Here is a 17,856-nt window from a genome sequence, read left to right as displayed (position 1 = left end):
ACCATTCCTGCCTCCCTCAATTGTGATAACCATCTCACACAGGCCCAGAGAGTGGATGTTGCTGCATTGCAACAGCGTTTTGCCCAGCTGTACGAATCTCACAGAGCACCATTTTGAAAGCCAGCCTGGCCTCGTGGGTAGTTCACTGCCCTACAGGCTACCTGGACATAAAAGACCATTTTTTTCAGAGAGAATTGACCAAAATGCTGAAAATGGGGGTGATAGAAATGTACCACATCATGTGGTGTAGCCCCATAGTTCATGTAGTTAAGACAGATGGATCTATACGGTTCTGTGTCAACTAATGCAAGGTGAATGAGGTGTCACAGTTTGATGCCTACCCCATGCCTTGGATTAATGAACTCCTGGAGTGGTTGGGCACAGGACAGTTTTTTACGAAACTGAATTTAATCAAAGGCTACTGGCAGATTCCCTTGACTGACCTCACCCAAAAGGGTGCCCCAAATCTGGTCCAGTGGACAGAGAAATCCCATGCGGTGTTTGTGTGGGTGAAAAAGGCCCTCTGCTGGGAGCTGCTGCTCCACACTCTTAACTTTTCCCTCCCTTTTATCCTGCAGACAGATGCCTCGAACTGAGGGCTGGGGGCCGTTTTTTCCTGGCAGGTAAGGGGGGGTCGATCACCCTATGCTGTACATTAGCTGGAAACTGACGGAGCGGTAGAGCAAATAGAGCACAGTGGAGAAAGAATGCCTGGCAATCCGGTGGGCGGTCGACTCCCTTCACTATTACCTCCTGAAACACTCGTTCACCCTCTGCTCAGATCATGCCCCACTGCAGTGGCTCGACCGCATGAAAGATGCCAAGCCCAGATCACCCAGTGTTATCTGGCGTTACGGCCCTTTGAAATCAAGACAATCCACAGGCCGAGACAAAAAAAAACAAAAAAAGTGTGGCAGTTTAAATAAATATTAAATATCTGATATGAGCCAAGTCAATAGTACAAATAAAATTAACCTTGTTTGCAGCCCAAAGTGAAATAGATCAAAAACAATCTGAAAGAGTAATTGTAATTTTGTAATTTTGCTAAGGTACAGATTTTGTACCTGTCTTCCAGAAAGATAATCATAATAATCAATAAAAGGTTTCAGGACCAATATTGTTATATATTACTAAAGAATAAATGTTTTTTAAAAAAGGTTATGATAAAAATTGGCACATAATGTTTTTACGCCTTTTTTGTTGTTTTGTTTGTTTTGTTGTGTAAAAACTGATGGTTTTAATAAAGACAGAGACACACACACACACACACACACACACACAGATTAAGGAAACTACAAAATATTTATTTCATTATATTCCATACGCTGTCTGATGTCCTGCAGCATCAAATTGAACCAGAGCCACTCTGTGCTGTTTGGTGCGGTCCAGAATTTGAATCTGTCCAACTCCAGACTCAGAACATTAAACTTTTCATTACTGCTGGCCAGGCGAGCTATATTGCTAAAGTGGAAAGACTCTTCTCCCCCCTCACACACACAATGGCTAAAAGATATAATGTCCTGTATGGATTTGGAAAAAATTAGATATACAGTTCATGGGTCTAAAAATAAATTTTATAAACTGTGGTCCCCCTTTCTGGACTTCTTTGAAAGGCCCACCACTACTGTTACTGAGTAGTCCAAGGAACCCCCCCCCCCCCCCCCTTCTTATTTATTTTTCTTTCTTTTCTTTTATGACTTTGTTTGTTGTTGTTTTTTGTGGGGGGGTTTTCTCTGTGTTTTGGTTTAGTTGGGCAGCAGGCTGCCAATTATTTGTTGTTTTAAGGGTCAGGGTGGAAACAAGATTGAAATTTTGAAAATTCTGAAGCATTTTGTGTTATTGTATACATTGCATTGAAACCTTTGTCTAATAAAAAGACTTTTGAAGAAGAAAATGTTATTTTAAAATTTTACTATTTTAAACTATAATTAGCAAAGTTGTAGATGTTGAAACTATATAAAAGATGTACTTCTGTTAAGCCAACACCATTTATTGACACATACTTTGACAGTTGATGATTTATATATTTTAACATTTAAACAAGAAAAAGTAAGATAATAGTGAGAAAAGTAAGATATGGAACAGTTCCTTTTTTCTTCCTACACATAATCACAGGTCAAAGAGTAAAACCAGACTTCTAAAATTATTATTATTTTAAAAACTCTTGAAAAAGTGAGGGTACTATAAAATAAATTGCACTTTTTAAAAGCTACTAAAACCAGAAAGCAATAAATACACTAATAAAACTAATTGAAGTAAATTAATAAAATATCAGATTCTAAATGTTGTATTTAATGTATTGTTCAGATTTCATTTTATTTAGCTGACATTCAGGCTCAGCCAGACAGGATTGTTTGTTTCTAACCTGGAAAAATTGGGTTTGGGCTTGAGAAAATGGCTGGGCAATGGTCCACCATGAACAACCCCTCCCACCCACTGTCTTTGTGCCAGCTGTCAGCAGTTGACATGCTCCACCAATCACACTCTGCATTCAACAATAGCACCATCATTCCCCAAAATCCCAGAGATGAAGGAAAACTGGACGACTGTCACTCCTCATCAGATCTCAGGTTCGATTTATGCACAGAGGCCTGTGGTCATTTACTTTTTGTGTGAAAACAGTGAGAATGTTTTACCCAAATTATCTGTTTGTGTTCGAAAAGTCCAAGTTAATCAAATAAAAGTGCAATAAATTATTTACGTTTATGCGACTCTAATTCCAGTGAGCGAAAAAAATGAAATTAATTTTATGGACTTCATGACAGACTGTTACTTAATAAGAGTCCTCGCAATTAATAAAAGTAAATAAAAACAAAATTTGAAATAATGAAATAAATTCTTACATTAACAGTCTAAACTTTTTTATTATTATTAAATGTTATTTTTTCAATACTTGGAAAACAAAAAGCTTACGTTCATGTTTTTAATAATAATAACTTGAATGTCTAAAACCTCAAAGGAAGAGATTTATTTGAGCTAAAATCTCAGTTAAAATAAAACAATTTTTCAAATAGTTTATTTCAAATTATTCTAAATAGTGTATCTAGTCAGCTTTCAAACTTAAAAATAAATTTTTAAAATTCTGTAACTCTTAATATATTTTGGATTTGAAATATGATCTCACAAATATTAGTAATAAAAATGAGAAAATCTTGAAGCTGTTGTCTAATGTCAAAGTTACTGAAATTTTTGATCATTAATTATTCAGATTATTAATATGTTTTATATGTTTCTAAAAAGTAATTAAACCAGAAGCTAAACAGAGCCATAAAAAAGAAAAACAATTGTTGTAATCATTTTACTAATGGTAAATTCAACATGTTTTATATATATATGTGGTTTGGAGATTTATAGCAATTGATTCTGCAGAAAGTTATTGTCATTCCCAGTCACATCCACTATGTAATAATTCTACTAACAGCTGACTGTGGAATATTTAGTAGTGAGGAAATTCATGATTGGTGGCATCCTATCACAGGACCACTCATTCCATTCAAACCCGTTCTTTCATAAATGTTTATGGAAGCAGTCTGCATGCCTGGGTGCTTGATGTTATACACCTGTGGCCACAGAAATGATTAGAACAACTGAATTATTTGGATGGGTGAATATTTTTGGCAATATATATAAAAGAAAATACAAGGAAAATTAAACTGACTAAATATGCCTGAATCTGTGATTTAACCCTGAATCACTCTCTGCATCACCTGCTTTGAGTCTGTTTCCACTTTCTTCAATTTAATCACATGAAAACATCACAAAATTTGATTCTCAAATGAAAAACTATTGCACACACATGCATGCTTGGTTTATTGAATTATGTTATTAAATATATAACATTTAATAACTTCAAGACTTTTTTAATTTCATGAATATAAATAGCTAATAAATCTCAGACATTTGTATGCAGCTTTCAATTTTGTTTCATGAGCAATTTTTTTCACATGTAAATTAACTGTAAGACTCTAGAATTTTATTTTAATCAACTATAATAATGACACCATAGCATTGCTCCATTCACACCTCCACACTCCTATTATTATGTTACAAATGCCGGCATCATAAATTCTAAGATGAGTAGACAAATACAGGCCCATGGAGGCAGGATAAATAAATGAAAAGCGAGCCTCTATTTTTGTTGGTAAAAATCTACGGTACACTCAGACAGACCAGGTCCATCTACCAGGAAAGCAAACAACTTATAATATTATTTAATATTTTTAACCAGTTTATGGAAGCGTTTGTTGATGAGTGCCTCCTTTTTATGAAACCAGTCTGGTCAGGGTTCTTATAATGAATATTGGACAGTAGCTGGTGGTGAAATATGGGGTCTTTGCATGGTTTTAGAAGGAGACTAATGTTAGAATTCAAATGTGGTGCCATTTTCCTTGATTTCCTGCAGCATTCTGTGGAATACTGGTGCCAGAAATGTCCAGAATTCTTTCTTTGCTAGAATCCATCTGGACCTGGAGCCTTATGATTGGGCGTACTTTTCAGGACTTCCTGGATTTCACCTGATGCCAGCACTGTGGCCAGTGCTATTGCTTGACTTTCTGATAATTTATTTATTTGTCTGTTATCAAGAAACAGATCAATTTTGCCTTTAGATGGGTTCATCTGTAGTAAATATAAAGTCCCTGAAGGTTATTCTTTCAGGATCATATAGTGTGTTCCCAGATAAGTCTTTAACAGCACCTAAAGTCATTTTTTCTTTCTTTATTTTTAACTGGTTGGCTAGATATTGACCTGATTTTTTACCATGTTCAAAATTTTACAACTGAAGTGATTTTACTAAGATTGAGGAAGGGGGGGGGGGGGGGGGGTGGTATTGATAATGTCATTTAATTCTAGTTTTGTTTTATGTATTTTGTTCAGCATTTCCTGTTCCCGGGAGGACGCATCATCTTCTTCTATGATTTGATTATTTCTTCTAATTCCTTTTCCTGCTTCCCAGAGAACAGATGCTGATGTTCCAGGCAGGTCATTAGTCTAAATATAAAGCCCACTCTTTTTTAAAATATTTAATAAAATCTTCATTTTTAAGCAATGATCTATTAAATTTCCAGTTTTTACTTGGCGGAGTGACCTTCTTATTTACTAAAGTTAAAGACACATGATCGCTGACAGCTATTGAGTGTATCTCAGTGTCTGAAATGTCACTCAACAGTGAGCTGCTGACTAGGAAAAAATCCAGACGAGAGTAAGAGTGATGGATATGTGAGAAGAAAGTATATTGCCTATGGTTGGGGTGAAGAGAACGGCATGCGCCATTCGCTCATGTATTGTTTAACTATGTTTGCGGGCTGACAGTTGTGTTGAGTTCCTGCTGTATTGAGCCTGTCCATTTCTTAATTTAGCCCAAACTTGAGGTCTCCCCCATGTCTATGTGTGCCGTGAGGCCGTAGTGGATGTGCTGATACTGAGTGCAAATGTACCTGATCATGCCGTGCAGACGTGTGAAGGTCAAGGGTGCTCTGTGTGTAACTGACTAGGAAAACAGCCAATCGGTGCAGTGAGAGAAGGGAGAAGAAAGAAAAACATGCAAAAGTGATGCAGGAGGGAACAAGAACATTGTAATCTATACTTTTACACTGCTGAGATTGACTGTGTTTTATCTGTTATGACATTGTGTTAAATTAGCAAAATTACATGGATAAGCTACATAGATGTTAATGGAAGAGGAGGAGAGATCTGGAGTGGCGTTAATACCACCAGGGAGTGGTTCTGGGGTCACGGTAGAGCTGTCCGTTCATGCAGAGCAGGTCCATAGCAATGAGAGCATGGCAGCCCTTCTGAATGAAGCTGCTGGGAACAGGACTTTGTGTCGCTCCATGATCTCTCTGGGAAACTGGTTGTTTACACTAAAGTCCATTCCTTGTAGCTCCCTGCTGTAACTCGCCAACGGCTCCTTCTGCTGAAATGTTACCGAAGTTGGCCACAAAAGGACGCTGTTTCCGGGCACCAGGCCCATGTTCTTCACGGTGTCCTCCGGAAGTTTCGGGTGGGTCTTACAGTAACTTCTGTGTCCTCTCCAGCAGACTCTGGGATACCTGAAAACACCAGGTTATCTCTCATGCTACGGGTCTGAAGACCGATGGCAGTCTCTTTTTAATTTTTTATTTTCTTAACTGAGCTGGGTGACTTTCTCACTTAGAGACTTGACCGAGTCTGTAGCAAGGCGTTTTCAGCAACATTTCCACCTGCTGCTGGCTGAATTCTAAAGATTCCCTCAGGGATTGGAATTCACGGTTTAGAATCTCGACCAGAGACATGCTCATGTAGAAGCTGGACAATCGCTTATCGGTTGAATCCAGGACGTCTGCAAAGTCCTTTACCGGTCGACGACATTGTTCCGGGGCAATCTGCCGGGCGACTTCTTTGGATAGATATCTTTTCTGCTTTTACTCCTATGTTTTTGGCCTTTTTTTTAAATTAAGAAACGAGTGTTAGTTGTTTTATTCTCTTTTCACTACACTTATAAAAATGCATAGAAGCTTCTAAGCGAAATATGGTGGGTGACTCGACAGTGAGCAATGCCAGCTAACACAGAAATGAACTTTAGTAATCACTAACTTCAATGAGCGATTAGCAGCACAGATTCAACAAAAACTTCTCATGAGAACAGCAAAGCAAACGCCGTCATAGTGCTTTGAAACTTGATGTGATGTGCAAGGGGCGGAGCTTACTGAGAAACCAAGGGCATGCATACTAACTGGTTAATGACTTTTAATTAAAAAATATAGCTCTAAAGTGCTTTATCTGGTCGGTAAAAATTGAAAACTGCTATATAAACATCAGTACATTATTATTTATTATGACCTGAAATTAGTTCATCTGGGGAAAGAAACTGGTTGAATATCTCACGACACAAGAGACGTTTCTTTCTCTATCCAGGTGGACTACTTTACAAATTCCCTTCCTGATGGTCATTACACACATATTTACTGCACAGTAATTCATTATTACATAACCTCGATATAAAAACAGACATCAGGTAGAAATGCCAAACAAATAAAGATGCAATAAAGCAGTTTATTGGCTTCAGCATTGACCAGTGCCAAAACAACAAACAAACGTCTTGTGTTCTTTATTCTCACCTAACCTAAAATAAAAGGCAAAAAAAGAGACAAATCTCTAACCTATGCTTCTAACTAATAAATAGGAGAAAAAGGATTTCAACAATTCCTCACAATTGCACACGTTTCCCTGTAATGACAAAGTAATGACAGCAATCTATGCTAGGATCTGCTGGGAACTACTGATTAATCTTTACAGCTTTGGTAATAATTAGGGATCCAACCAAACAGAATTGCTGTTTAGTTAAATTCTAGTGGGATTACTGGGGATAAAAAGGTTTTGGATTCATTTACGTGACAATTTCCATATTCTTTTGTCTTGCATATTGAGATTAGTAATTTTTCAAAAATCATCATCTTGAAGAAAAAATCACATCTCTCATCACAAAATATTCTGGATCCTGATTTGAGAGTTAAGCAGTCTCAGACTGCCAGCTCTTGTTCATTTTGTAATTATGGAACTTATAAAACAAAACTGTCAGAGTTAGAAATATCAAGTTGTAAAGGTTGACTTTACAAAGACATCTGGCAGGAAAACCAGCCATTTTCTCCCACTATTCTTAAAGTTGTTGTAATTTTTTTCCCCCAATAATTTCTGATGATTTTTCTATTGGTTTTCGAACCAATTAATCCACTAATCATTGTGGCTTTTAAGATAATGCTGATGATTGTGGTAGTGACCCCAGTGATCACACTGGGACAGACCAAGAACCTTACTCCATTAGAGAGATAAGTGATGATGTGAGAGCTGCAGGGGCACAGTTCGGCAAATGAATTTCCTGCTCTGTGAGCTGTTAGCGTCACCTGATCCTTCAGCTAAATGAGTTAAGCTGCACTTTGCTAATAGTGTTAGAAAAGACAAAGAGGGTGAGGCAGAGGAAAGTTGCCTTCCTCTCTGCAACAATAGCTGCTTTTATGCGCCTCCCAAATTTAATCAGGATTACATTTTGTTGCTACTTTCAGGTGATATTGGAATAATCAGTGCTATGATTCAACTTAAGTCACTGAACTCTGAAGTGGCCCCCTAAAGTGCCTTAAATAATTATAATGCCATGTGTTACAGGTTTGTGAAATGTAGTCCCTAGGTAAGAGACTTTTGCCATTGAAAAGTCTGCTTATTTCCCCTTAAATGGTGGCACATTTGTAAAGAAAACACATTTTGGGGTTGAACAGCAGAGTTGAGTGTGTGGATTGCACCCTTGAAAAAATTACCAAATCTTCTTTGCCAATCCAAACAGCTTATTCTGGTATTTACCTTTGTTCGGTCTCCATTGTGTGTCTCCATTTAAATAAAACACACAAGTAACAGATTAAAAAAGCAGTCGTGTTTGTGGTAATGAATCATTTCAGTTCAATTCTATTTTTTTATATAGCACTAAATCACAGCAACAGTTCCCTCAATGCACTTTATATTGCAAGCTCCACAATAATACAAGATCGTGCTCTGTGATCATCAATACGTGATTTGTGAAGGTTTGGGGGTTTTTTGCAGCACAGTAGCTCTACATTGAATCATTAGTTTCTTTTAGTGATAAAGAAGAAGCAGTGTCTCTAGACTTTCCTTCAGTCTGTATAGATGCTATTCACTAAAAGCAAGAAAAGCCTGTAGCCTGAAATGCAAAACTAAGATCAACTGAAGGCTTTTCAGGACGTTTTTAGGACATCCTGATAGTAATGAACTACAGTAGTCCAGCCTAGAAGTAATAAATGCATGAGCTAGTTTTTCAGTGTCACTTTAAGACAGGATGTTTCTAATTTTTGAGATGTTGACAAATTCAAGAGAGCAGTCTTACATATTTGTTTAATACGTGTATATAAAGGACATATCCTGGTCAAAAACAACTCCAAGATTCCTCACAGTGTTCCTGGAGGCCAGGGTAATGCTATCCACCATAAGCATCTGGCTAGAAACTACATTTCTAAGATTTTTGGGGCAGTTTTATCTTAATTTAAAAGCAGAAAGTTAGAGGTTATCCAGGTCTTTATGTCTTTAAGACATTCCTGCAGTTTAACTAGTTGTTGTTTTTATCTGGCTTCATGGATAGATAAAGTTAGGTGTCATCTGCATAGCAGTGAAAATGTATCATATGCCCTAGGGGAGCATGTATAATGTAGACAGAGTAGACAAGGCGGAAGAATTAAATCTCCTCCTTGCATCACTGAATCCAACAACAGTTTTTGGTGGATTTGCCATAAAACTGATCACCTGTGAAAAAAAACATGAAAAAAAAAAAACCCTGAGGTCTACACACCTCACTTGTCTCTTGTCTATCTTTAATGGCATGGCAAAAAATGCATTGAGCCTTGTATTTCTCTAAACTACTTGCAGTAGGAAAAATTAATCCTAAGGCTCTCTTTGATACAGTCAATACAGTCAATAACATCATTTCTCCTCCAAAATAATCTACACAAGTTTTCTCAAATAAGGATTGAAATAACTTTTTTAAATTTTCCGTCCCTAAGCACGATATGGATAAAGTTACCTTTATTCATTGACATTAAATGTCACTCTTGTTCTTTCTGATGAAGTTCTCCCTTTTCAGTTTTTTTGTAATGTTGGCCCAAATTTAAATAAAAACTTTGTCTCCTCACTTTCAAGCAACATGCAGTCCACATATCCCAGGAGTTCTGTCTCATTCTTATCTCTCGCCGTGGTTGAGAGTGCCTTGGGTGTCTCCCAGGACACGGATTTTCAAGTTTTTATATTGGATACTGAAGCAAATTAATTGGTTTGTTATTTGTTTAACAAAATATTTAATTTAAAAATGAAATATTACATTTTTGTAAAAAAAAAAATTATTAATTAAAAAAACATGTTTGCTCACTTTTTAATAACAAAATGTTTTGATACATTTATTAAAACTGTCCCCATTGTGTTACAGATTAAAGTTTGAAAACGTAAAGACTAAAAAAGAGTGGTCTGTTTTGTTTGTTGACTTGTATATGGCAAATTTTACAAAAAAAAAATCACTTAACTATAACTCAGTTTACTGAGCCTGATTTAGACAACCATTTCAATGTTTTTTATGTGTGTATGGAACAAACATTTGTAACTATTTAATACTGAACATCTAAAAGAATGTTCAGATTGTAAAATGCAAGCCCACAAAACAATCTCCAAAAGTTGATTAAATCAGTAAATAAACAAATAAAGTTTGCTGTCTAACTGAACGCTTAAATGAGGCTTGCAGGTTGTAGTTTCACCGTTACAGCTCTGTAAGTCATGTATTATTCATGTCACATAAACATGTATTCTGGATTCTGTGTTCTTATCTTCTTAAATAAAAAAGAAATGACCAAATGTATTCTCTTCCTCAGGTTTTTTCAGGGTGATTACACAGTGGAGGTGGCAATCAATGACTACCTGGATATCTACTGTCCTCACTACGAGGCAGCGGAGTCAGCCGTGCACATGGAGCATTATGTGTTGTACATGGTGAACTATGATGGATACATGTCCTGCGACCACCACAGAAAAGGTTTTAAACGCTGGGAATGTAACAGACCACAGAGCCCCAATGGGCCACTCAAGTTCTCTGAGAAGTTTCAGCTCTTTACACCCTTTAGCCTGGGCTTCGAGTTCAGGCCAGGACATGAGTACTACTATATCTGTGAGTACATAGCAGTGTACATACTGTCTGTTTTATATTGCTAAACTGAATATTACTTACTTATATTGCTACTTACTGTGTTATTAGGGTCAGGCTCGCTGTGCAAGGTAGATTGATTCCTGCTTGAAGTTGCCAATTTGAAACTATTTTGGAGTCTGAATTATTATTTTTGCTGGTCAGATCAGCTGGAATGATTTACTATCAGTGACAGGAAGAATCAACTGTTAGCTTTGGGGGAAAAGGCAACTCTCAAAAATATTAATGTAGACACAGATTTCAGTATCCCACAGTTGTTTATGTTTTTGAACCCATTTTGCACAGAGAGGCATTTTTTGATTTGATTGCAATGTTGAATATTATTACACAGGAAAAAAATCACTACACGTAAAATAATCACACCGTGATGCCTTTCTAAATGGAGGGACAGTAACTGCATGTGTGTATGTAAGCGTGTAAAAACTGAAGACAGTCAGATTAACAGTATTTTGTCTCTATCTGCCATTCTGCAATTCATCTCATGTAAACAATAACATGGCACACACCGTAACATGAAAAAAAAAAGGCACATACCTTTGACGTTGCGTGACGAACTCTGTATACCTCATCCACACGTAAACGCAAAAAATCTCAGTTTTCGGTGATTCGAAACGCCATTTATGTGTGGACGAAAGGTCCAAACGCATAGAAACAGCTGCGTTTTCAAAAATACCCGTGTAGATGTGCACGTAGCGTAAAAGAGTTAGTAGTTTATTTTATTACTACCTGTAATTTATTGCAGATTACTTGTATTTGCTTAATTATTTACTAAATGTTTGAGGTGTGAAATAAACCTCAATGGAGTAAAATATGGATGTGTGTGGTTAAAGGGGGGGCGGGCGCGAACATTTTTCTTGTAAAACAAAGGGGGGGCCCAGCAAGAAAAGTTTGGGAACCACTGGAGTAGATGGTAATGGAATTTCGGCTCAATTCTTGCAAAATGTTTTGATATCTGAGTTTGCCCTTCATAGAGGACCCTTTGAGATTTTAACCAACCCCAAAGGAACACAAAGATTGTGCAATATTATTAAAGTGAATTAAAAGTAAGCCAAAAACTTAAACAACAGAAGCATTTTTTGTTATTTAAAATAAAGTTAAATACTAGACTTACTGACCTATTGCAGTGTCTACGAATAATTCATAATGAATAATTTTTAGTTTTTAGATTTTTTTCAGTCTTTTAATCGTTTGGAAGCAATCGAACAAATCATTAAGCACTTAAATTAGCATTATTCAGTTACAATAGTGAAAAATCACACTGCCACTCCATACACCTTGACAAGAAGCAAACTGGTAAGAGAGCTGCTTTTAATTCATACAAATACTCCTTTTAATGTGCAAACTCTGTACAGAGCGTTACCATGTATCCCAAAATTCACAAATTGAGAATAGATTTGCAGTCTGTGACATCAATGCAGTTGCAACTATCCTGTTTACGTCATGTTTAGAGTGACACTATTCATATCAATGTACAGTGGCTTGCAAAAGTATTCGGCCCCCTTGAACTTTCCCACATTTTGTCACATTACAGCCACAAACATGAATCAATCAATTTTATTGGAATTCCACGTGAAAGACCGATACAAAGTGGTGTACACATGAGAAGTGGAACGAAAATCATACATGATTCCAAACATTTTTTGCAAATAAATAACTGCAAAGTGGGGTGTGCGTAATTATTCAGCCCCCTTTGGTCTGAGTGCAGTCAGTTGCCCATAGACATTGCCTGATGAGTGCTAATGACTAAATAGAGTGCACCTGTGTGTAATCTAATGTCAGTACAAATACAGCTGCTCTGTGACGGCCTCAGAGGTTGTCTAAGAGAATATTGGGAGCAACAACACCATGAAGTCCAAAGAACACACCAGACAGGTCAGGGATAAAGTTATTGAGAAATTTAAAGCATGCTTAGGCTACAAAAAGATTTCCCAAGCCTTGAACATCCCACGGAGCACTGTTCAAGCGATCATTCAGAAATGGAAGGAGTATGGCACAACTGTAAACCTATCAAGACAAGGCCGTCCAGCTAAACTCACATGCCGAACAAGGAGAGCGCTGATCAGAAATGCAGCCAAGAGGCCCATGGTGACTCTGGACGAGCTGCAGAGATCTACAGCTCAGGTGGGGGAATCTGTCCATAGGACAACTATTAGTCGTGCACTGCACAAAGTTGGCCTTTATGGAAGAGTAGCAAGAAGAAAGCCATTGTTAACAGAAAACCATAAGAAGTCCAATTTGCAGTTTGCCAAAAGCCATGCGGGGGACCCAGCAAACATGTGGAAGAAGGTGCTCTGGTCAGATGAGACCAAAATGGAACTTTTTGGCCAAAATGCAAAACGCTATGTGTGGCAGAAAACTAACACTGCACATCACTCTGAACACACCATCCCCACTGTCAAATATGGTGGTGGCAGCATCATGCTCTGGAGGTGCTTCTCTTCAGCAGGGACAGGGAAGCTGGTCAGAGTTGATGGGAAGATGGACGGAGCCAAATACAGGGCAATCTTGGAAGAAAAAAAAAACCTCTTGGAGTCTGCAAAAGACTTGAGACTGGGGCGGAGGTTCACCTTCCAGCAGGACAACGACCCTAAACATAAAGCCAGGGCAACAATGGAATGGTTTAAAACAAAACATATCCATGTGTTAGAATGCCCCAAAGTCCAGATCTAAATCCAATCAAGAATCTGTGGCAAGATCTGAAAACTGCTGTTCACAAACACTGTCCATTAATCTGACTGAGCTGGAGCTGTTTACTGACCTTTTCTACGTGCTGTCTTCATCCTGCTCTCTCCCTCTCTGTCCTCCTCTCTCAGACTTTGTGCTTAGACGCAAATGTTAAATGTAACAGTGATACAGAATTTACAAACTTATAGAAGGCACAAACTAATTCAGATCAATTTATAGCAATATTTGAAATGAATACAGACTGCTGCTGGACATTGACAGGTAACATCCTTTCGACTTGTTACTTGGAACTGGAGCTGTACTGGAACGGTGATGCTAAAGATCACAACAGATGATGTGTCCCTAATACCTGCTGGCGACTCACTGAACAGTAATCTTGTGCAGAAAAACTTCAGAGTTTATGGTATTATTACCATCTTGTCCTATTTTTGAATTGTTTAATAAACACTGAAGCCCAATTTTACCGGAATAGAAATTGAAATGTTTAACAAACTGAAAAAATATAAAGTAGTTCCTTTACTTGCAATTAGAGATATGCCAGCAGACTAATGGCTCAGAAAACTAAATTTAGCTAATAATCTCTAGTGATTTAGGCTACATTTGTTAACATTGTTGACACTATTTAAAGAACAAATAAAAATAAGCAGACATTTTGCAAGTCACAGCCACGTCCCTGCATTATCAGAGCAGTCTGCTTGTTTTCTATGTTTAAGTTAAAGTGTTTTAAATCAGGATTACTGATTTGTGTCATAAAATTACCTCTTGATTCCTCTCTGATTTTTATTTAGGCGATTAGAAGACAATGTTAGAACATTTTACTAAAATGCATTAGTACTACTGCAGCTACTGCAGTTATTTGTAAGAGTGCTGTGATAAAATTCAGGAGTGCTTGAGCAGCCCCCCAAAAGAGTCTAAACTCACATGCTGCTGACTATACAAAAATGCTGAAGAAGACTGACCAGCTATCAGTTTATACCCTGAAGCTCAAGTGCAGTTGACTAACTACCATATTAGTTTGAGGCAGAAGCTATATTTGTAACAAGATTGTGGAGTGGTAATTTAACTGCTACTGCTAGCTTGGAAACGTGCATTCATATGTGTGCAATGCTCACTTACTGGCTGAAATCATTTGTTTTATTAATAGAAAAATCATATTTCAAAAAGTAACTTAAGACCATTTTTAATACTATAGAACCCTGTAGTATTGGGGCAGATTAATGAAGCAATAGAAACTTAAACAAGAGCATAAACTTCTAGGCTGTATATTAAAAAAATAACCTGTTGGATTAAAATGAAAGAAATATGCAGATCAGTTGCACAAAATAAAGTAAATAAAATATTTAGTCAACATTAACTTTATGTTTTATAACTTTACAGCTGATAACATAACATGATTTTTATGTTATTTTTCATTATCGTGAAATCTTTACAGTTATCTCATGTTAATATTGCACAACAGTGCATTTTTTATGTTGAGTGTTTTTAGGTATAATTATTTAATTTTAATATTTATTAAATGTATTATCTGTTAAACCGCTGTTTGAACATGTTTGAAATAAATGAATTTGTCTTGGTAATCTCAAAATACTATTACAAATATTTGTTGGTCCACAAACAGACATCTACCAATGATGAATGCATTTTGTACATTCTTATACTTTAACTAAACATATCTAAAATATCAGTTCTAAACACTAAATAAACTAAAACATACTTCTTTAATTATCTGTATTTTCTCAGTATTGCACAATTTAAAAACTGGAGTTACATTTAACACAGTAAGCATATGACACAATTAATAGAACTGTAAGATAACAGTACTAAAAGCATACTACTGATCTCAAGCAAGATAAGATGCAACAGTGAATTTACAATAGTAAAATTACTAAAATGTTACATGTCAAAGTAGTAAAGTGAGACTCGGCCCAAGCAAAGTCTGCATTTTAGCTCTTCATTAAACAAAAGCTCAGGAACATGTAACAATCTAGGCCAACATTTCCTTTAGCTGGATAAGATGGATGTCTCAGAGTCTAGAGATACAGTGGGGTTATTCTTAATTGCCAGTGTTGGTGTCGATACTATCAATATTTGGATTGATCTGCCCACCTCTACTTTATAGTGGCTGAGGCAACATGCTAGTAATGTTACTGCTGACACACTTCCAACAGTGCAGCCACACTAATAGTAATAAAAATACTCTTATTCTTTTCTATAAAAAAAAAAAAAAAAAAAAAAAAAAAAAAACTAAATCTATAGCAAAGTAAATATCCTAAACATATGACCTTACCTAAAAATAAATTGCCTTTATGTTGTGGCAGCAGACCAATGTCAACAAGCTAGTTTTTTCCCACTACCACTTACTACAGACATTGGTGAAAGTTTGTAATGGTCTGTTAATTTAGGTTTGAAACTATACAAACAATCTTAACTGACATTATATTTGATTATAAATAATTTGATTATGACAGCATTTGATGTTAGCTAACATTAGCTAACTGGAGCCTTACATGTTTTATGTTGCTCAATAACCAGCCGACATACCAGTAAAAAAAAGTTTAGTTTTCAGATTGAAAAAAGCAAAATCCCTCCATGGAAAGGTTGTTGTCACACTACACCACACACACACTATTAGCTCTATGACGTCTCCATATTCAACATTAGGAAAACTCAGCGGATACAATTTCCACTACTGGCCAGGGTTACAACAATGCAGATAAATAATCCACACAAGCACTTTGAAAAATAGTTCAACAATCTTAGAACAATTTTTACAAATAAAACCCAGAATGACAACAGAAAAGCTTTAAAAAGGAATTAATATACTCTGGAATGGTGGTGCTCTGCTCTGCAGTGCTGCAACACTTGCAACCAGAATATCATGGAAAGGTCATCTTAAGAAAACCTTTTCTCTGTTGTCACTGGAGAATTCAGCATGAGAGGTTTGCAAATAAACATCTAAACAAAGCAGTTTCCTTTGGAAAAAGTACTTCAAATTGAAAATATCAAAAGTATTTAGAATCTGCACATCGAGATTGACCAAAAACATGACCTATGACTGGAGAAGCCCCTGGGGGATTTGGAGCAGTCTTCTTACTAACCAAATCTGGGGTAAAATGTTTGTAGTTTACCTCATGACCATAAATTCTCCATGATTTTCTATGGCCTTTGTTTCCTTTGTAGCATCACCGCATCCAAACATGGGTAGGAAGCCTTGTCTGAAGCTAAAAATCTACGTCAAGCCAACAAGTAAGTTTCTTTCCTTTTTTCTATTTCATATTTTTGTATAATTTTACACCTCTTCTCCCTTATTTGACTATGAAAGTAAAGAGATTTCTCGATTACAATCACAACACACCATTGAGTTATTAGAAAATATTACTGAAGTGCTACTTGAACTCAGTGGAATATTAACCGAACTCAAGTTTCATATTTAAAATGCAACATGTAAACAAACTCACTAAGCTTCTATTCTTTCCTCTAAAGCTCAAGATGTGAAACAATTTAAAGTGCTTTAAATTCTGAAATTGTGGGGGGGGAACAGGGGCTACGCTACGTCGGACTGGACCAGCTACAGGGGCCTGGCTAGCTACGGGTTTTTCAAGGGTGCAAAGCCTGCTCTCCAACTTACTGATCCTGGCCTCCAGAGCTGAAAACAGGCTACATTTATTACAAGTATCGTTGTCACTAAAGGAGGCAGAGAAGTAACGAAATATCTGACATAATGAGCAGGAAAGTGCAGGAGGGACAGGTGAAGAGGCACAGGGAGTAAATACTGTCAATATAATTAGTGAGTGAATCAATAGAGTGAGCACTTTGGATATTGCATATGAAGATTACACTATGAAATAAGACCTTATGTATAAGTTTTTAATCAAATTGGCTACACAGATAAGCTACACAAAAACAGCACTGTGCCTTGTAACAAGAACAGAAAGTGATACTCTTCCAACAACAAGGCAGATAGAGCCGAAACCAAACAAGGAAGTGCTTAACTACCTGGTATAACTCAAATGTGCATCTTAAAGCAAATGATCTGTAAGGTGGAGAGGAAAGGCCATCTCACTAATTAGGAAAATCTTGATTTGGAAAAAGCATTTATTTCTCTGTTTTTGAAAATGCCCTCCATAAAACTACAACATCTTACCATTCATCAGTGGAAAACAAATAAGAGCCCCGGGTTTCTCTTTAAAGTGAGAGCTCTGATGAGCCAAACATTCCTTTGATCTGAACTAGTAATGACTTTATGAATTTCTTCACAAAAAATGTAATTATTAGAGAAAAAAATCAGGACCATCTCATATATATATTATTATATACAGAAACTTTCAAAACTACTGATTTATTTTTTTCAGTATTTACTTTATCCAAACAATCAGTGTGTCTATTACACTCCAGTCCTACAAAACCACTCAAAGACGCCCTAATTCAGGCTTTGATCGTAAATATAA

At 36.6% G+C, this 17,856-nt stretch overlaps 1 protein-coding gene across 1 annotated transcript in view; it reads left to right on the top strand.

Annotated features, from left to right (window-relative positions):
• The window catches only part of LOC102787196 (ephrin-A2-like), a 61,624-nt gene that overhangs the window by 35,200 nt on the left and 8,568 nt on the right, over positions 1-17,856 (top strand). Inside the window, exons 2-3 of the mRNA XM_006781093.3 lie at positions 10,395-10,687; positions 16,589-16,654. Coding sequence (XP_006781156.2) covers positions 10,395-10,687; positions 16,589-16,654 — 359 coding nt within the window. The remainder of the gene's footprint in view (positions 1-10,394; positions 10,688-16,588; positions 16,655-17,856) is intronic.

This window comes from Neolamprologus brichardi, chromosome 17, assembly GCF_056152115.1.
Source record: "Neolamprologus brichardi isolate AB-2024 chromosome 17, ASM5615211v1, whole genome shotgun sequence".
NCBI classification, from domain to species: Eukaryota; Metazoa; Chordata; class Actinopteri; order Cichliformes; family Cichlidae; genus Neolamprologus; species Neolamprologus brichardi.
This window is presented reverse-complemented; position numbering and strand designations above follow the sequence as displayed.